At 36.1% G+C, this 21,372-nt stretch overlaps 1 protein-coding gene across 4 annotated transcripts in view; it reads left to right on the plus strand.

Moving 5' to 3' along the window:
* PTPRZ1 (protein tyrosine phosphatase receptor type Z1) overlaps positions 1 to 21,372 on the plus strand; it is a 194,208-nt gene that overhangs the window by 157,561 nt on the left and 15,275 nt on the right. For 2 of the 4 annotated variants that reach the window (XM_023223492.3, XM_023223493.3), the window contains exons 14-23: positions 3,338 to 3,429; positions 6,665 to 6,750; positions 9,275 to 9,295; positions 9,462 to 9,558; positions 11,774 to 11,856; positions 13,610 to 13,744; positions 14,314 to 14,448; positions 15,521 to 15,684; positions 17,310 to 17,445; positions 19,128 to 19,274. In XM_023223492.3, the coding sequence (XP_023079260.2) occupies positions 3,338 to 3,429; positions 6,665 to 6,750; positions 9,275 to 9,295; positions 9,462 to 9,558; positions 11,774 to 11,856; positions 13,610 to 13,744; positions 14,314 to 14,448; positions 15,521 to 15,684; positions 17,310 to 17,445; positions 19,128 to 19,274 (1,096 nt within the window). The remainder of the gene's footprint in view (positions 1 to 3,337; positions 3,430 to 6,664; positions 6,751 to 9,274; positions 9,296 to 9,461; positions 9,559 to 11,773; positions 11,857 to 13,609; positions 13,745 to 14,313; positions 14,449 to 15,520; positions 15,685 to 17,309; positions 17,446 to 19,127; positions 19,275 to 21,372) is intronic. The other 2 variants (XM_031935097.1, XM_023223494.3) reach the window with 1 other exon arrangement.

The raw sequence follows: 21,372 nt of genomic DNA on the forward strand, positions 1-21,372 counted from the left end.
GGAGTACAGTGGTGCGACCTCAGCTCACCACAACCTCCGCCTCCCTGGTTTAAGCGATTCTCCTGCCTCAGCTCTTGAGAAGCTGGGATTACAGGCATGCACCACCACGCCTGGCTAATTTTTTGTATTTTTAGTAGAGACAGGGTTTCTCCATGTTGGTCAGGCTGGTCTTGAACTCCCGACCTCAGGTGATTTGCCCGCCTCGGCCTCCCAAAGTGCTGGAATTACAGGCGTGAGCCACCATGCCTGGCCAAAATAGTCTTTATATGGGCTTATGTGAATAGAAATTTGGGTTAGGTGCAGTGGAAAAGGAGAAGCTGCGGTGCTAAAGGCCGCTTAGGAAATGAAAGCCCATTTCACAGAGAAGATACCTCTGAGCTGTCTTGAAAGAAGACAGTGTTTGTCTGGCATATTGGTGAGTGAGATACTTTGGTTAAAAGGAGAGGTATGTTTAAAGCAGAGTATGTAAATACTGAGTTAGGAGATAAAAGGCAGGTTTATTTATCTACAATGTTATATTATTAGAGTATAAACTTCAAAAGAAAAGTCTAACAGGGTGAGGACCACAGACAGGTAGGGTTTAAGTATTGAGAAACCTTGGATATTATAATCTAAATATCTGTAAAATATATAACTAGAATACATGAGCAAAAGTAAAAGATAGATGTGAACCCATTAGAGCTGTAACAGTGGAGCAGGAAGACCTGTTCTTTGAGTACCATGGAGTACTTAGAAGGGAATGAGTTTTGAGTTAGTAGAAGACAAAAAATCTAGCAAATAAGAAGGATTCAAAAGGAGCGATCTCCTTCTCACTGAAGGTATTCGGACTGGACCTTCTTAACCATAGGTTAGAGATGCTGTTGAAGGGATTCTTGTATCAGCTGTGATATTGCACTAGCTTTTTAAAGGCATTTTGCAATGTTAAGATTCGTTGAAATATTTTTCAAAACATTTCACCAGCTGTGTAACTATATTTTGGAGAAATCAAAGGGATTTTAATTCCGTGGTCTTAAAAGCATGTATCAGGCCGGGCGCCGTGGCTTAAGCCTGTAATCCCAGCACTTTGGGAGGCCGAGACGGGCGGATCACGAGGTCAGGAGATCGAGCCCATCCTGGCTAACCTGGTGAAACCCCGTCTCTACTAAAAAATACAAAAAAATTAGCTGGGCGAGGTGGCGGGCGCCTGTAGTCCCAGCTACTCCGGAGGCTGAGGCAGGAGGATGGCGTAAACCCGGGAGGCGGAGCTTGCAGTGAGCTGAGATCCGGCCACTGCACTCCAGCCTGGGCGACAGAGCGAAACTCTGTCTCAAAAAAAAAAAAAAAAAAAAAAAAAAAGCATGTATCAAGTCCAGTGTTTTCATATCAATATGTCAGAACATGTTCCATTCATAGTTGCGCAGATAAGCCAAACTTTCTCCATAGTTTCTGCCACAATCTGGTTTCAATTCTGCTCATGTGGGCCTTCTGTAGGATAGTTTCTGTGGCCCGCATGTCTCTCATTCCTCATCAGTCTGCCGTAATCTCCAGGATATTTACCTAGTTAGGAGGGTCCCTTTGACACTTGTTTCTGTATCCACTCACCTTTCTCTTACATGACCTGCTCACTCTTGAAGCTATTTCTATGTTCTCTCAATATATCTTCTCTCAGGTGTACTTATCAAAGGCTTACATTACCACAGCAGATGACCAGTTTTGCTGTGTACGTCATTGCTTTAAGTTTTTTATTTGCTTGTGACATTAAGGTTATAAGTAAACTATATAAATTTACACTACTCCTACTTATAGAAGTTCATTCATCAGAGAAATGCTTCAGGGTTACCTACAGCGTGACACACATGCTCCCGAGCACTAAAGACTAACACTGCAATGATTGCGACATGTTTGCCTTGTGAGGCTTACTTTCTGATAAGAAGAGACCAGTTATAAACAGGGAAAACAAATAAAAACATAAATAATAGTATTTCAAATAGTGATGTGCCACAGAGCAAACAAAAGGGCAAAGAATAGTGACTTAGTGGGATGGCCTGACACTTATCTGTCATGGTCAAGGGAGGAGTCAGAGGGATCGGCATTTGGGCCAATGCAAAAGTGATGGGAAGAGGCAGGAAGCCCGGGGGGAATGGCAAGAGCCAAGGCCCTGAGATGCTACTGACAGGGCTTCTTCAGAGGTGAAGGAGAGTCAGGGTTTAAAAAGGTCTTAAAGCCCTTGCTAATGTAACTGAATGTAATTCTAATTGCAGTGAGAAGCCATTCAAGAATTTTATCTAAAGGAAGTAATTTCCTAGAAAAAATAAAGACTTAGGTGTGTCACTATGTAATAACAAATGTTACATTAAAACTCATTAGGATAAATGCCTTGTAGCTTGAAGGTTTAGATGGAAAGTGAGATTGGCGTTTTCAGTCAAACAGAACTCAAGTGTTTCAGTTTAACCACTCATGAATATTGCTCCAAATAAATTAAATGACCTACATCAAAGAGTGTCATTAGCAGTTTTAATTATCCAATTTTTAAAAATTAAAGATGGTTGGCATTAGTTTATAGCAGTAGTTGGTTCTTTGCTCGTCTCGATAGTTTGTGGTGTGTTCTTACCAGATGTTACTGTTATTATCCGAATGAAAATAGATTCAGGTGACATTGTAGATCATAATTGTCATTGAATCTGAATATATTCATTCTCGAAACCCTCATCAACAAAGCTAGCATCTGTTGGAAAGAAAATCACCCCTGTTTTTGGTCGTATGCTCGTTGTTTTCCCATTTAAGTTCTGCCACTCCTGCATTATTACAGCATAAAACTACGTTCTTTTTTCATCAAAATGTTACTACTGTGTAGTTTCATTTCTACGTAGTTTATTTCTACATAGCTTGTTGCTTTTTGCTAGCAGCTGTATATGCTCAGAAGGACATGGTCATTTAAATATTGAGTGAAAATAGCTTTGGACATTATTTCTTTTCTTCTCGGGCTCTATCCAAGATGACAGGACATTTTTTGGTATTATAGCCACAGTGGAAGAATGTGTGGGGCATTGAGGTTTCCTGTATTAGCAAAGTATCATTCAGTACTTTGAATCCAGCTACAACTTCAAATTCTATCTGTGCTTTTAGCATGCCTGATATCTACTTGCTCTTCTGCATCTGGTGCAGGTAAACTGAGATAAATTTTATATTTTAATATCTTGTGATTTGTTAAAATAGATGTAGATCCAGCAATCCCTCTTCTGGGTATATACCTGCTTTTGTTAATTCTGGAGATTTCTGTCATAATTTTCAAGCAGCTCAGAAGTTGTCTTATTATCCGTAGCAACTAGTAGTATAAATTGTTTTCTTTTATTTCCAGGAAATGCTTCCAGACTGCACACTTTTACTTAGAGGACAGTACATCCCCTAGAGTAATATCTACACCTCCAACACCTATCTTTCCAATTTCAGGTAATGGCTTAAAGTGTGACCATGAGTAGCTGGTAGATATTGAACAAAAAGCACAATGTTGAAAGGTTTGTTTTTACTGGTACGCTATGCAAATTGCTATAATGTAGGTTAGTAAATTTTTGTGTTGCCCCAAATATTTATTACATCATGTTTGAGGTACTCAGGTTTATATTCTGTCCTCATTAATTTTAAACATTCTTAACCATAAAGATGGTATTGCAAAATTAATTTATAATTGTCCAAGTGTATTATGTTAAAAACATAAACATTTATAGCAATAAAATATTAGTTAAGAATAATGGTGACTTTTACTCATTCCCATTATGTTAATGGAAACCCAAGCAACAAAAGTCAGATTAAGTCATGGAAACCCAAGCAACAAAAGTCAGATTAAGTCAATGCAGAAAATGTGGATGGGAAAAAAACGACAAAAATAAGGATAAAGTCTTGTTCCTTTCTGATTACTTGAGCTTATGTGAGAAAAGGTGGTTTTTCTTTTTTTTTTTAACCTACATTAGAAAAAAAGATCTATAAAATTGTGGTGGTAATAGTAGGAAAAGCCATGAAAACAAAGAATGCATGGTTGCTTGAAATAATCTCTCAGAATGTTGAACATTTGAATATTTGGGAAGACTTTAGCTATTTTTGTCATAATTTATCTGAATAACAGTATTCAAAGGTAGCCAGGGTCATTTTGATAAAGTCATCCATTAACCCTAGAGTTTACACTATAAGTAAAATCATAGCCAGTCATTTTTAATATAAATTCAAGGGATGCATGTGCAGGTTTGCTAGATGAACATATTGCGTATTCAAGCCACTGATTTAATTGACATTTTATAATGCCTTAGATTGAAAAGTGACAACAAAAAATAGTGGTCTAGAATTGTGTGATCTGGAAAATAGAGGACAATAAAAGGAACAGAACTTAAGAAACTAGGAATACAAAAGGAGAAATTCATCTATGGGACCATTTTACAGATGGCACTTTTTAAATTCTCTGACTGATGCTCCATATTCTTTTGCTAGAGGCTCAAGTTCTACATGATGTTATCCTCTGAAATCTGATGACTTAAAAAAAAACAGAAAAAAAGACAAATATTTTATTTATATTTTACATTTATATGTTGATGTTTATTATATGTTTATATCATATATGATATATATTATTTATATATTTAACTATGTATGATATTTTCTTTTTGTGCCTTATAAACTTAGAAATTACAAGTGTTTGCTATTTTTCTTCTTTTGTCCAGTCTGTGTCTTTAAGCACCAGTGTTTTATTTGTTTTTCTAGTTTATATTAAAATACTGTTATTTTAGTACTACAGTGTCTCATTAACTTATTTAGAATTTTTAGACCAACAGCTCTCAGTTATATGTTACATTTTGATTCCCTTCACTTCCAAACATGTCTCTTCTGCATACTCCGTCAGCATGGGTATACAAATTAATTACAATTTTATTCAAAGTGCAACATGGTTTTTTTGTTTTGTTTTGTTTTGTTTTGTTTTGTTTTGTTTTGTTTTGTTTTGTTTGAGACGGAGTCTCACTCTTTGCTCAGGCTGGAGTGCAGTGGCACAATCTCGGTTCACTGCAAGCTCTGCCTCCTGGGTTCACGACATTCTCCTGCCTCAGCCTCCGGAATAGCTGGGACTTTGGGCCCCGCCACCACGCCCAGCTAATTTTTTGTATTTTTAGTAGAGATGGGGTTTCACCGTGTTAGCCAGGATAGTCTCGATCTCCTGACCTTGTGATCCGCCCGCCTCGACCTTCCAAAGTGCTGGGATTACAGGCATGAGCCACCGTGTGCAGCCCATGGTTTGTTTTTAATAAATAAAATAATACAAAATCAGAACCTAGTCCAGGAGATCCAAGCTCCCCTGTTTTGAAAATCAAAAGAGTGGTGATCCAAGGGCATTTCCTTATTTCACTTGTTCAACTCTCAAAGATTCCCTCTTGATCACCTCAATATGCATGTTTTCGTGTAAAAATCAGAAAGCAAAATGAATGTTAATCTCACTTACATGCAGACCAATTAATAAAAGAAATTACCAAAATATCTGACTGTCAGTAAAAGGTAGTAGTCTACTTATAAAAGGAGGTTAGCTGTACAGGATAACATCAAGGGGTTTGAAGGACATTTACTAAGACTAATGACTTCCATGTGACAAATCATCTCTGTTTTCTTATCTAATTATAAAAGCTTCTTCTAAGCAAGATCCTTCTGTAAGTGTGAAGGTTGAATTACACCTTTGTCTAGTGTTTCTTAAGCTTGACTGACTAATTCAATTTTAGTATTCAGATCCACTCATCTAAGAGACAGAACAGATGGATTCCAATTTTTTTTATCAGCAAATTCTTGGTAACTGAAGCTTTAAAATATTAGATGGCCTGAATACTGAACATCTGTTGATATAAATAACTGTTCCTAGTGAAATGTGTTTGATGTTTCCTTGTCAGAGAAATCACTTGTAAAATTGCATACTATGAACTAGCAATATGTTCAGTCTAAGAAAGTCTTTCCAGGAAAAGGAAAAAAAAAAAATCAGAGCCAGTTAAAATAACTTGGCCCCTTCACAATTAATTAACAGATCCAATGACTTTGTTTACATAGCATATTTTCAAGTTAGAATTCTTGAAATTTTACAGATTAAAAGTCCCAAAGGCTTTTGACATTATCCTTAATGAATATTCGACATATAAATGTTTTCTATTATTTATAGAGAGAAGGAAAAAATGTTTTCAAATGTAAACATCTAACTATTTGACTGTAAGACATTAAATTATACAGTTTTATGAAACTGAAATTGCACTATTATGCTTGGTCCACAGTAAAATTGAAACTATATTACTTCTGCATTTTTTCTCAGAATTTACATGCAACATCCAGGCTTGTTAAAGAAAGTTGTCTATCAAAAGATGCAGTCCACTGATAAGGAGTGGGGCTATGGTGGTATCTATAAATTAACATTGAAAATAAATGATTTTATCTTTAGGGTAGAGATGGAAAAGAGATTGCTGAACAAATCAGATTTCTGAAATACAGGTTTTGATTGATAATAAATATAGAGAAAATCGGCAATTGTTGCTTAGCAATTGAATGCTGAGATTTAGTTAGAATTATACAAATAATTGAACTTTGAAGTTGTTTCAGAAGCTACTTTATAAATAATAGGTACGTTTATTTCTGTTAAATTATGCTTTCTAACACAATTTTTTTATTCACGTAGATGATGTTGGAGCAATTCCAATAAAGCACTTTCCAAAGCATGTTGCAGACTTACATGCAAGTAGTGGGTTTACTGAAGAATTTGAGGTATGATTTTAATATGTCTATTTTAAATAATATATAGAAAACAGTATATTTAAAAGATTCAGCAATAGACTATTTCTTGACCTAAAGATAGTGAAACCATTTGCATTTCTAGTAAGGATGTTAGTTCCATAATTACATATGTGTTTAGGAGATGTGTTATAGTTACCATATAATTTAGAAAATTGGTTTTCTATTTTAAAAGCCAAGTTGTACTGGTGGAAAAAGAAAAAGAAAAAATTGTTCATTTTCTTCCGTAAAGTATAAATCTTTAATATTCTTTTTTAAAATCTGGATTAATAACAGTGATTCTTTTTAATTTTCTAAATTATATAAATAATACTAAACTACTAAATTACATGATTTCCAGCCAAATTACCTAAAAATTCTTAACTGTGATTTGTACACCAGTGTATGCAAAAGCATTTAGATAACACTTTCATTATGCCAGGTAAAAAATGTATCTTTTCAAGAAAATACGCATTTCTAAAAAAAATTTGAACTTCAAAATCAGTAAGTTTTTCCAATGATATTCTGTTAAAATACTCTTAGATAGAAGGGCAGAGAAATTTACTGCAAATTTATCGTGGCCCACTGAACTATCAGCTAAGCAGATTTTTCAAAATAGAGAGCTATAAGCACAAAGGTAACAATAAAAACCACAAAAACAAAAGCTATCCTTTGTGAACACCTTCCTATATGTCATTGGACTATGTACTTTCACATTCAACTTTCACCCATCTCTGGGAGTTACGTGTTATTATTTCTATTCACATTTTTTGATGAAATCAAACTTCATAGAACTTAATTAACAACTGATAAATAGCAAAGCCTGTGATTTAAAAACTCGTGTCCTTTCCACTGTAGCTGTGAGCAGGCAAGCAGTCTTCAGCCTCCCCTCTGGCCATTCCCAACTAGAAAGCTTTCATATTGCGTTTTTGCTTCCCTCTCGCCTAACCCCAGTGGCTCTGTGGACCTCCCTCTTTGAAGTACTTTGAACTGTGAGCCTAATCACAATATCCACTCTCTCCTGATTTTCTTTCCCCACTGCACCCAGCAATTGCTTTCCAGGACTCACACCTATCATGATTTATTTGGGGAGGCAAAATGTTATAGATTAGAAAGCTTTAAGAAATCAAAAGAAAGAGAGGTATGATATGTTTTTACTAACTTAAAAATAATAGAAGCCAATTTATTTAATTCTAAAAGAAATCTGAATCATAGCTACATTGAATAAGAAAGCAGTGTGAGGCAGTACTAAGTAGGGTGGAATAATATAAAGAATTACATGTCTAAAACATCAAATTATTTTTTATTATTTTGATAGACTAGAGGTTACGCATGCTATAGTGTTAACTCAATGTTAATTTCAGTGTTAACTGATAGAAATTATCAGGCTAACATCCAACAAAATAAGAAAAAATAGACAATTTGTAAGTCACTGACAATATATGCAGATTCATGGTTTTCATAACTATAAAATCATTTTGAATATTATTAAGCAGTCCAAAATAATTAAATTAATAGAATAACCTCATGCTTTCACTTTAAAAGTTTTTTCTTAATTCCATCTCTTTTAACTCACTGCCTGATTCAAGCAAATTTTTCATTAACTGAATAATTAGCTTAGTAACTAATAGTGTTATACCTTTTAAGTGGTTCATGCATCAAATTGCTTTTAATTGTTCAGAATGACTTGCTGCAAAAGAAGCCTTAAAAGGTTATGTGGAGAGAGACTGGGCCATTTGCTGATGAATCAGATTTGTATTTGGGTTATTGACTTTCTCAGAAATTATAAGGTTTTTATTTTATTATATAATACTAAATAATTATAAATTCTAAACTGATATATATAGTTAGAAAATATTTCTGAAGGCATATTAACTCATTTTTCGTAAAAAAAATTTGGCAGAAATCAGTTTTCTGTTCTTATTAAAGTTTAAACAAAAAGATCTACTAATTAAATATTTAAAGGGTTATGCTGTCTAAATTTTGTTACAAAATGATGTAGTGTGTATGACTTTAAAAATTTTTAGGAAATGGTTAATGTTTTGATAGCCTAAATCTGTTACAAGCCACCTAATAGGAAGCTGTTTACTTTTTAAAATAATCCCCCCAAAAAATAAAAACAAAAAGCATACCACTAATTCAGAGTTTCAAATAGTGCTACTACGGTCAAATAAAATAAAATTTGGATATTAGCCAATCTGACTAATATGACAAAATGTATCATGAAATATGTGGTTCCTCTCATCTGCATTTTTAAAATCATCATATTATGACGTCACTATCTCCTTTTAAAAATGTTATTTTTTCTTTTACATAATCTTAAAGTTCCAAATTATTAGACATTTTGATTTGCATGCAACTGTTTGAAACATTCTGTTGTGTTAGTATTTGACAAATGTTATTTATTGCATGATCATAGTTTTCCATTGTAAACCTAATATGAACGCTTTTTTTTCTCATTTGTCGTGTGCTGTGGAATTTGATTTCTTTACTTTTTTGGCATTCATTCCCTCATTAGACACTGAAAGAGTTTTACCAGGTAAGGCATTATTTCACTGCATTTTCTTTTAGCCAAGAAGTAGTTGTAACATTTAAAAAATTTCATTTGATAGATTATTTTGTTTGTTTTGTCTTCCTTATTATAATTTAAGGCACGTTGTTTGAAAGAATGTGTGTTAAAATGGTTTACATATAATTTTTTACAGGAAGTGCAGAGCTGTACTGTTGACTTAGGTATTACAGCAGACAGCTCCAACCATCCAGACAACAAGCACAAGAATCGATACATAAATATCGTTGCCTGTAAGTATATTTTTAAATCGGCTCTGACTTCAATATCATTGCCATTTTGGTCCCTCTTAAAAACGTCCTGAAGTCATCTAAGAGCTGACCTTAGTGTGGCTGTTTCGGGGCCTTTTTATCAGGGAATAGTAAGACTCGTGTTAGATAATATGTAGCATTATATCACAGACTTAAATTCCTTCTACAATTAATAACATCTGTTTCATTTAAACAAAACAAACTTGAATTTTAATCCAGTTCTTTCTTTTGTTTTTTCTTTCACGGACTGTACATCTCCCTTTGTGGTTTTTGTCATTATATATACGACTTGGTCCTATTTTCACCTAGGATTTGCTTACTTCTGCGTGAATTTACCAACCGAATGACATTTTCTTTCAACTTTCTCTTTTTTCTTCTACCTTTACCTGTTTCCTCCCTTTCTTGGCATTCTTTCTGGGGTCTTACAAAGAATTAGTTGGATTCTTTCTTTTAATTCTTTCTTTCTCTTCGTTTTCTTAGCCATTCTGTCTCCCTTTCTCTTCAATGAGCAGCTATCTGGCTTTTTTCATTAGTGCAATTTTACCTAATATTTCTCTATGAAATTACTTTTTTTCATCTGTCTTTTTACAGCACTTCTGGTTGCATTTATTCCCTATTATTTTGGTTTATATTCCCCTTCATCTCCTAAAATTCATCTTCATGTTCCCGCCCCACTCCACAAACAAACAAATGAACAAACAAATAAACATTCTACTTATACCTTTTCTATATATTCAGTGGTGTGGCCCTTCCTGGCTTCATAGGAGCATGGTATTACCAACGAGGTTATTTAAATTCTGGTTTCATTCTAGTTCTGAAAACGAATGGAGCTGCACTCTTTTCCCTGTTACTATCATGATCTCTTATATAGTTTGTATAGATGTTGCCTTTGTTTCCACAGAGTTTACACTAATTTTTATTTTTTAGTAGAGGGCTTTATATTTGTCTTCCTGAACTGCATCTTTCCTGCCTACACATAAAACTCACTTGCTTCTTGAGATAAAATTATGAGACTTTCCTCTACAAGCTAAATAGAATATACCCATCAGGTAATTAAGAAGGGGATAGAGAGTAACATTTGATGAACACCTACTATGTGGCTGGCACTGTAAATAAGTTATTTCATTTAATCCCTGAAACAACCAGGCAAGATAGGAAATTTTCCTATTTTAGAGATAAAGAAAAACAATCCAGAAATTCTAAAACTATTAAAACCAAACTACAACAGTAGATCACCCTGACATTGAGACCCATCTGTCAGTTGCCATACACCTCTTTGCACATACATTCCTGTATCAGTATGACCTGTTACCATCGCAGAAGTTTTCATATCCCAGAATATCTCTTTAACTTGTTATGCTTTGGTCTGTATTCACTTCTTCATCCTTGAAAAGAATAATCTTCCCAGTGAAACTACCATGTTTCCTTTAAGTAATACTTTATTTCTCCAAATAAATATAGTTTTTCTGTAGAACTGAATTTAATCTTAAACTGCTTTAATCATACTTTGAATTACCATAGTTATACCGTATATCAATTACCAGATTTTGCATCCATCCTGTTTTAATTGGCAGTGTGCTATCTACCTCCTCTGTGCTTGGCCAGCTGTTCTCCTGCCTCCTTTTGAAGCAGTTTCTCTTTGAGGCTCCTCCTGAAAGAGCTGTTTGTTGTAACTATTCACATAAACTTCCCAGGGAACCTTTGGCTTTCTTCTCTATCTCTTCTTCCTTCATCAGCCTCCTGTTCATCCTTCCCTAGCTTTGTGAGCCCCACCCCACCGCCCACCATCACGTTTCCATCTCTTTGAGAAGCTCTCCACTGTTCACAGCCCTTGTAACCAACCTTAAAATTCCATCTAAGAGACCAACTTCAGACTTCAACCTCTATGGAAACTTTTATCTCAAACCAGAACAATTTCTATTTTTATATCCCTTTACTACATTGCACCTCTCACCTGACACCTGTGTATATACCCTAGTTTCACCTATTACCTTTGAAATGTTCCTGAGGGTGGAGATTCTTTTTATATTTGTCTTTGTTATCTTTCTCGTCTCCGTATCCCCACAAAGCCTATTAAAGTAAGTGATTTATTGCGTTGATTTTAATGGTATGAAATAAATTATTATGCAAATATGAATGATCATTATGCTGAAAAGTAGTCTGTGCTACAATGAAATATATTCTTTTTGTATTACAGATGATCATAGCAGGGTTAAGCTTGCACAGCTTGCTGAAAAAGACGGCAAACTGACTGATTACATCAATGCCAATTATGTTGATGTAAGCATGTTTTAATTGAAAATTTTGTAGAAATTATATTAGACTGAATTATTATGCCATAATACCATACATACCTACACTAGTGCTTAATGTCATGTTATTTGATAGAGAATAAAAATGGTAAAGTAACAGTAAATAATTTTTAAGAGAGCCTATGACTAAAACATTTCATATTGAATGATACTCAAGCTATTTTACTTGGTTTATCTCCTGAGTGAGGAAAGGAATTCATGATGGGAGTGTACCTTCAGGGTAGAACAGGTAGATTCAGAAAGGTTTCTAACTCTTTAAATGTGAAGAGCAGGGCCAATACTTATTTTAAGTTTCCATTAACTCCTGGCACAATGATGTACATTTAGCAGATGAACAAAAAAATGTCCATAGTAGTAATGATTAAAAGGCCAATATGATTATTAATCCAGTTATCAACCTTTATAATTTTGGATATTCCTCAGGATACCCAGCTTTATGAAACTTACTGGGACTCTCCAGAGACTCGTACACCACTCAGTAACTCATTGGTTTTTCACTGTGATCACCTGAATCTCAGCGGAACTCAGTTATTTCCCTACCACCCACCTCTCAGTCGAGCTGGCTTCAGGTTAATACTGTGTGGAACACTGAATTCAAATAAATGAGTACATAAGTATAAAGTGGGTTTGTTACAGGCAATTGTTCCATGCTTCCTGCGGAGGAAATATACATGTCAGAATGAACATGAGATCTGGAGTTAGAGCTGATTTTGAATCCCATCTCTGCCACTGGCTAGCTGTGGAACTTTGGAAAGCCCCTTAACTCCTCTGAGCTTTAGGTTCTTCATGTCCACCTCAGGGTTGATGCTTCCATTTTGTGTGGACGAAAGATTAAGGTTCACGTTCTGTATTAGTCTATGAAGGACACTGCTATGAAGGAATGCCCAAGACTGGGTAATTTATGAAGAAAAGAGGTTTAGTTGACTCATAGTTCTGCATGGCTAGGGAGGTCTCCGGAAACTTACAGTCATGGTGAAAGGCACCTCTTCACAGGGTGGCAGGAGAGAGAATGAGTGCCCAGTGAAGGAGGAAAGCCCCTTTTAAAACCATCAGATCTTATGAGAACTCACTCTCATGAGAGCAGCATGGGGGAAACCACACTCATGATTCAACTATTTCCACCTGGTTCCTCCCACAACACACAGGAATTATGGAAACTGCAATTTAAGATGAGATTTGGGTGGGGAAACAGCCAATCCATATTATGTTCATAAAACATCTTGTACAAACTGGGACACAGTGATGAATTGCTAATAATGATTAGCACTTCTCAGTACCTTGGAGTAAGGAGGTTACACTCCAGATGCTTTTTTAGCTGCTGTGGACATCTGAGCCCATTGCCTAAAATGCATTTCAAAGCAGTGCTTTTAAAGACTTGATTTTAAGCATAGCAAATAGACTGCAAATGGATTAAATACACTTGGAATGCAAATGCACAGAATTATAGTTATGTCAAAACAAAGAGAGCTCTTTCTTTTTCTTTCCTTTTTTTTTTTTTTTTTTTACAAAAGTGATAGGGATCCTTCTGCTTCCTAACCAAGAGTATTTTCTAACCAAGAGTAGCTATCTTAGTACCATCAAATTTCTCCAACTTCGCAAGTTTATTTTTTATGGTTTTCTTTTATAGAAAAAGTATGCTGACCTAAAAAACGTAGGTACTGTACAGTTAAAGATGACATATAAATCAGTTAGTAGGAAACATTTATCATTTAATTCTTCAGGGCTACAACAGACCAAAAGCTTATATTGCTGCCCAAGGCCCACTGAAATCCACAGCTGAAGATTTCTGGAGAATGATATGGGAACATAACGTGGAAGTTATTGTCATGATAACAAACCTCGTGGAGAAAGGAAGGGTATGTAGACAATCTGTTATGTCATCCCCTTAAGACTAATTAGGGGTACTTTAAATTAGTTTTAATAGAGTCAGCATTAGGAAAGAGCCAAAGTTTTGGGATTTAGTTGATATTCTTTTCCAGTAAATATGACAGCTACAGGGAAACTGTTAATACTGTTAGTCAAAGAGTTTCATTACAAATCATGCTATTTGCCTTTTAAATGCATTCTTCATACTGTGAGAGAAGTAAATGTGACTCATTGAAAAGCAATGTAGAGTGAAATCAATTTTAATTCACAGGACATGGATTTTAGTCTCGGCTCTGTAACCTGAATCTTCTGACTCACTTGCCTCATCTGAAAGGGGAAAATTTAGGCTACCTCATCTCGGTCTAATTCAACTCTCAGATTCTATCCCTAGGCTGCTCCACAACTAATTTCAGTCGCTTATTAAAAAAAAAAAAAAACACCTTTAGAAGAGTGAAGGAGTCCTTTCCTGTCACCATCTCAGAACTTTACTGATTTCAGGGAATGACTTTTACATAGAGCATTTGAAATACAGAAGTAATATCTACATTTTCTTTTGCAGAGAAAATGTGATCAGTACTGGCCTGCCGATGGGAGTGAGGAGTATGGGCACTTTCTGGTCACTCAGAAGAGTGTGCAAGTGCTTGCCTATTATACTGTGAGGAATTTTTCTCTAAGAAACACAAAAATAAAAAAGGTGAATCAACAGATGATGGGCATAATGAAGTGAACAATGCATTTGGTCATTTTTTAAGTGAACGAGTGATAGAACCAAGAAAGGGTAAAAAGTATGTAACTAAAGGCATTAAACATTCTTATAACAGGCCAAAAATTTGCCGAGTGTGGTGGTGCGCATTCAGGAGGCTGAGGCACAAGAATCGCGATTGCAGAGAGCTGAGATCGTGCCACTGCACTCCAGCCTGGGCAACAGAGTGAGACTCTGTAAAATAAAAAAATAATAATTAAAAAAATAAAAAAAATTCTTATCACAGCTGCCATCAGTCTTAAAAGTTTCTTTCAAGTCTCTAAATGCCCGCTGTGGCTTTGGAGCCAGACTGGTTTTGTTGCTGATGTTTACAGTGAATGTGATGCATGAACAGAAATTCCTATCTTATGTGGCAACTGCATAGGATGACCCTGACATGATCCCAACATTCAACTAAAAAGATTGGAGAGTGAAACAAGAAAAAGAAAGAAAACACGAAGAATAATGTGTACTCAGGTTCTTCAAAGAAACAGAACCAACCGAATAGAGAGATAGAGAGATTTATATTTTTAAGGATTGACTCACACGATCATGGGGATTAGCAAATCTTAAATTTGTAGGACAGGCTGGCAGCCTAGAAATGCTGGCAGGATCTTTACGTTGCACTGTGGAAAAGAATTCTTTCTTCTTCAGGTAACCTGTCCGTCTTTGTTCTTACAGCCTTCAAGTGGTTGAATGGAGCTCACCCACATTCTGGACTATGATTTGCTTTACTCAAAGTCTACTGACTTACATGTTAATCACGTCTAAAAAAAATACCTTTCCAGCAACGTTTTGTGTGACTAGTGTTGACCAAACATGGGCCACCATAGTATAGCCAAGTAGACACAAAATTAATGATCACAATTGACACTCTACTTTTTTTCATTCATTATGGACCCTCAACATCAAATCAAGCTATGACTCCTGACTTGCTGTTTAAGAACCGTGTGTGTGTGTGTGTGTTTGTGTGTGCGTGTGTGTGTGTGTGTTTGACTGTTTTTAACTGTCTGAACTTTTCCAGGGCTCCCAGAAAGGAAGACCCAGTGGACGTGTGGTCACACAGTATCACTACACGCAGTGGCCTGACATGGGAGTACCAGAGTACTCCCTGCCGGTGCTGACCTTTGTGAGAAAGGCAGCCTATGCCAAGCGCCATGCAGTGGGGCCTGTTGTCGTCCACTGCAGGTGAGTCTCAGAGATGTACCTCTAAACCCATAGAACTGCTTATACTTGCAGAAAGGAAATCAATGGAACAAAGCTTTTGCCAAAACGGAAATGATTTCTTGAAGTGAGGGTGATAAAATTATGTGTTCATTTTCATAAGTATTGATCACTAGGAAATGAACATGCCAGACTCAGAACTGGATGGCTGAATATTTCTAAGCACCACATATTTTTTGATGTTGATTATTTTATTTAATTGTTCAAATGGATTTCAGCTTATTAACTATTTGAGGCAGGTGGAACAACGTTTTTGTTGTTAAACCAATATTTACCTCAACATATAACAGCATGGGATAAAAATGCTTGAGCTACAGCCCCTGTCCCTAGGAGTTAAAAGTCTTTTTTAGCGTTATTATGCCAGCCTTGCATCACAGAAGCCAAAGCACACAAATTGTGAGAAATTTGGCAAAATATATTTAAGTAGTTTTTAAACACTCTGGGACCAGAATTCCTTTTTCATTTTCTTGGGTTCTAATACATTATATTGAATGTATTGTCAATTCATTGTTGCCAAGATTTTTTTAATTTCCAAGACCAGATTGATAAATAGAAATAATGATGTTTCAATGCAAGAGGAAAAATATGTTAAACATCCTTATTTAATGTTTTTAGTTAAAATAATAATAGCAGTTAATATTTATTGAGTGCTGACTGTGTGCCAAGCCTTGTGATCACAAAAATCAAATTTATTTCTATGTGAAGTATTATTATCAAAGCAGCATGCTTTTACAGAAGCAAGTGTTTGCCTTTCATATAGCTTACCTAACACATTCTAATTACCATCTCAGGAGTTAAATTTGAGAGACCCATCTTGAGGTTTTTTAATCTGTTAGCCTGATTATAAACTGAGGAAAACAGGAAGATGCAAGAAAAATAGTGCTGAAGGTCAGGGATTGTTTCCTAGCAAACGGAGAAGGACCAGGCTATTGTGCAGAGCAGGTGCTAATTTTCCACTCTAGCACTTCCTACTTGTCGGAACATTTGAAAAGAATCCCTGTCTGTGAATTCTGTCCCTCTGCTAGAGGCTTTGAAGAAGTCGATAGATAATGGCCCTTTAGAAATAACTGAAGTCATGCTTTATTCCTCACAATCTCACTGAAATGATATTTTCAGCAGAAAGCTTTATCAAATTCTTTTTCCCATTAACGCGGAAACCTTTACAAATGTGTCTACCTGGAAACATAGACCTAGGGACCTTTTCTTTTCAGAATTTGGTGAAGCTGAAGCTTTCATTTTGTCAGATTACATATCTATTTGCCACACTCTGATACATAATATTTTGAACGTACAATATACAATGAATAATAAATATCTTTTTTTGAAAATTTTAAAATCTCCAGCAGAAATAGTGAAGTTGTTTTGCAATTAGACACATGACAGAACATTAGAAAGGGCACTTTTAAATTTGTTGTTTAAAGCATTATGCTTAACTACTAAACTGTTTACAATATTGAATTGCTAAATTTATTGTGTGGTTCACTTGCTTGAAGAAGGAAGTTAATCAACATGACAACCAGTAGTGATCTATTTTTCAAATTTATTTTATGCTTAACATTGAAATATTTATTTCCTTGTCCTCTCTTCAGTGCTGGAGTTGGAAGAACAGGCACATATATTGTGCTAGACAGTATGTTGCAGCAGATTCAGCACGAAGGAACTGTCAACATATTTGGCTTCTTAAAACACATCCGTTCGCAAAGAAATTATTTGGTACAAACTGAGGTATGATTTTTAAAAGGATAACTTTATTCATCTAAGGTATGGAAACGTCACTAAAATGTAGGTGTATTCATCTCCCAGGACTGCAAAACAAAGTAATACACACAGGGTAGGTTAGAACAACAGAAGTTTATTGTCTCATAGTTCTGATGTCTGCAGGCCCATGCCCTTCCAGAAGCCTAGAGAAGATTCTTCCTTGCCTCTTTCAGCTCCTGGTAGCCCCATGCATTGCTTGGCTTGTGGCAGCACAACTCCACTCTCAGTCTTCACTTGGCTGTCTCCCTCTATGTCTGTTTCTGTAACCTAATTTTCCTTCTCTTATAAGCGTACCAGTTATCCTTCTCCTCCAGTTGATCTCATCTTCACTAATTACATCTGTAACAAACTTTTCTACAAATAAAATCACACTCTGAATTATCAGGGAGCTAGAACTTTAATATATCTTTCCAGGGGGACACCATTCAACCCATAACACCAGTAACTGCAGCTATGTCATGAATGAGCCAGATAAATTTTGTCTATTTTGTGACCCCAAATAGGGAATACCTTTTAAAATGACACTGGTCACAGAGAAGATACAGCAAAAGTCTAAGTAGAGTGGTCCACACACACCCTTGATAGCAAAAATCTCAAGTTCTTCATACACATAGTGGATGAATGGATTCTTTTTTAAAAAATATATAAATTATGCTTAAATTATATCCATTTTAAGCCCATGTAGTTTACCCATAAGTGACAGAACAATGTCAGCAAATCTGCATTTTGTCTTCACTGCTTCTAAATTAAAATGAACTTAAATCGAAACCTATGAATGGCAGCTTGAAAGCAATTGGAAACCAATGGCTGAGTGGGCTTCAAAACGAAACCACACCAAACTTCCTTCCATCAATTATCCTGAGCAAACTTAAACAGGAACAGAAAACCAACTACCACATGTTCTCACTTATAAGTGGGAGCTAAATGATGAGAACACATGGAGACATAGAGGAGAACAACACACACTGGGGCCTTTCAGAAGTTGGAGGGTGGGAGGAGGGAGAGGATCAGGAAAAATACCTAATGGACTAATGGGTATGAGCCTTAATACCTGGGTGATTAAATAATCTGTACAACAAACCCCATGACACAAGTTGACCTGTCTAACAAACCTGCACATGTACCCCTTTACTTAAAATAAAAGTTAAAAAATGACATTCTGGTGATACAAGACCAAGGAAGAGTTCCATATATGAAATATCAGAGAACTATTAACAACTATATATGAAATTGAGTTAAGTTATATATGACAAGTGAAAAGGAGAGTTGGCATTGCCAGAAGGGGTAGGCCCACCAGAAGTATAGAAGTCAGGAAAGCCCTCTCACAAAGTGTAGAGGTGTCAAGTTTGAAGGATAGGTAGAGAGGACATTGCTTTGCCTTGCCAACTCTTCCTGCCTCCTACCCTATTGTGTATTGCCAACAATACACAATAAATGCAGAGGTAAGGAGTGAGAAGAGGTTCTTTCTTCTGTGACCACTTCCTTTCCTCTCTCTGACTTCTTTTCAGGTTTAGTAAGCAATCTTTTTTGTGGGTCTTCCCCCATTCTGTAAAACTCTCCTTGTCTGTCAATGGAAGCTACCATGTTTGTAGGTAGATACAGATGAGGAAAACTTGAAGTAATGTTTCTTATTGTCATTGTTTTGCCAGGAGCAATATGTCTTCATTCATGATACACTGGTTGAGGCCATACTTAGTAAAGAAACTGAGGTGCTGGACAGTCATATTCATGCCTATGTTAATGCACTCCTCATTCCTGGACCAACAGGCAAAACAAAGCTAGAGAAACAATTCCAGGTGAGTCCTCTTGGAAGCCTCTTGGATGTCACTACAGAACTGAATGTCCCTGCATCTTCTCATTGAGTTGACAGGGTCATGTTGAGTGGGCAGTGTGGGTACAATGGCTTTGTATTTGAGCCATCATTGTTCCTTACTGTGGGCTACAGTGCCGCATGGTGAATTTCAAGGAGAAACATAATTCTGAGTAGCAAGAGGAAAAGTTCTCAGAAACTTTAAACTAACTTTTATAAATGCAAACTTGGTCGAGAAAAGAGGGGCATAGAGCATAAGAGAATGAAGAGAAAGAACTTGTAAAACAGACTATATAAGTGCTCTTTTTACTTTGAAAAAAAGCAGACCACTTAAACATGAGTGCTGTGGCTCAGGCTGTTCCTGATACTCTTTGGAATAAAACTGTGTCTCACTTGAAACCCCTGGACCAGAGTAGCCCACACTGGAATAATAGCTTCTTCAACCCCAGTTTCTCCCCCTCACCCTGTCTCAAGGCCATAAGCCAGAGACAAGAGCACGTTTTGTCCATATTGTACTTCCCACAATACCAGCTCTCTGACTTTCAGAAATCAGTAGGCAAAGAATTCAGAAAGCAGGTGTTACTAGACCTGCCAGCTGAGACCGAAGCATTTGCAGAATCGTAGCTTTCCACAGGAATAGGGGCTATATTATTTCACTCCACATTGTTCCTGTGCTATCCGCTTACTTCTCAGAGTTCCTGGAGAAATAGGGCCAAATTATGAAGAATGAATATCTAGGAAGAATTCGGAAGACCTTAGAAAAACCCAGGAGAGTTAACAAATGTTGAGATTTCACTTACTCTCCTGCTTTGCTCCCCAGTCTATAGCATAGGTTGTTAGCCACCATGAATTCCTTTGGGCCGTTTGCCTTTTAAATTACTGCACAGTGTGCCTTTGGAGGTGTAAGAGAAAGATTGGGGTCAGTACTGAGCTTAGAACCTGTTGTCAGAAAGTCATACATGTTTTACTCAGCCAAGTTTATCTCAGTCATAAAGGAATGCCTTAAGGGGGGAAAGAGTATGCAGTTGGGTTTCAGATAATAAAGAAATGTTAAAATGTAATTAAGTTGTAAAGATATCTTTTCCCTAAATAAATTACATACACACACACACACAATATTACCCATTTCAACAAAACTCTCATTTAAATATGATTTGCCCCTGTGTAGTTGCATTAAAAAAAATGATATGGTAAGCTAAATAATCCAGGATCAAAATGAAAATATTAACTATAAGGTCAGAATTCAATTGAAAAGAGAGATATTTTACTCTCTTTCCTGTTAGCATCATAAATAGGGAAATGTATTTGTGTGTGTGTGTGTGTGTGTGTGCACCATCCCATAAAAAAGATATCTATTCAAGTTTATCCATAGAAAATTTCCTTGAAATATATTGAATATCTGTTTATTCCACAACTACTTATTAGATACCTACCAGATGTCAGCCTTTTGTGTTATTAGGATGCAAACATGAATTTATAAAATAAATAAAAAAAAAAGCACACCCAGCTCCTAGTCTTATGGTGCCTGCAATCTAATAGAAAATACAGGTAAGAAAACACAAACAGGCCAGGTGCAGTGGCTCACATCTGTTATTCGTCTGTTTTGGGAGACCATGGTCAAGAATTTGAGACTGACTTGGGCAACCGAGCAAGACCCTGTCTCTATAAAAAAATTAGCTGGGTGGGTGGCATGAGCTTGTAGTCCTAGCTACTCGGGAGGCTGAGGTGAGAGGATTGCTTGAGCTCAGAAGTTCAAGATTACAGTGAGCTATGATTGTGCCACTGCACTCCTGTCTAGGAGATAGAGTGAGACCCCTGTCTCTAATAAAAAAAAAAAAAAAAGAAAGAAAGAAACAGATAAACACAATAGTTTGAAAAATGCCATTATAGAAGTAAAACAGGATGCTGTAGGAGTACAGATAAGGATGCAACTTACCGGGGAGAATTGTGTAAGATATATTTAAGAGGATTTAGTGATTCATTGGACATTGCAGAGAGAGAGGAGAGAAAAGACACAAGCATAACTACTCAGATTCTGCTTGGGCACTGGGAAAGTAATGATGTCATTCACCATGATTGAGAAT

Source organism: Piliocolobus tephrosceles, unplaced genomic scaffold (genome assembly GCF_002776525.5).
Source record: "Piliocolobus tephrosceles isolate RC106 unplaced genomic scaffold, ASM277652v3 unscaffolded_41, whole genome shotgun sequence".
Classification (NCBI taxonomy): domain Eukaryota; kingdom Metazoa; phylum Chordata; class Mammalia; order Primates; family Cercopithecidae; genus Piliocolobus; species Piliocolobus tephrosceles.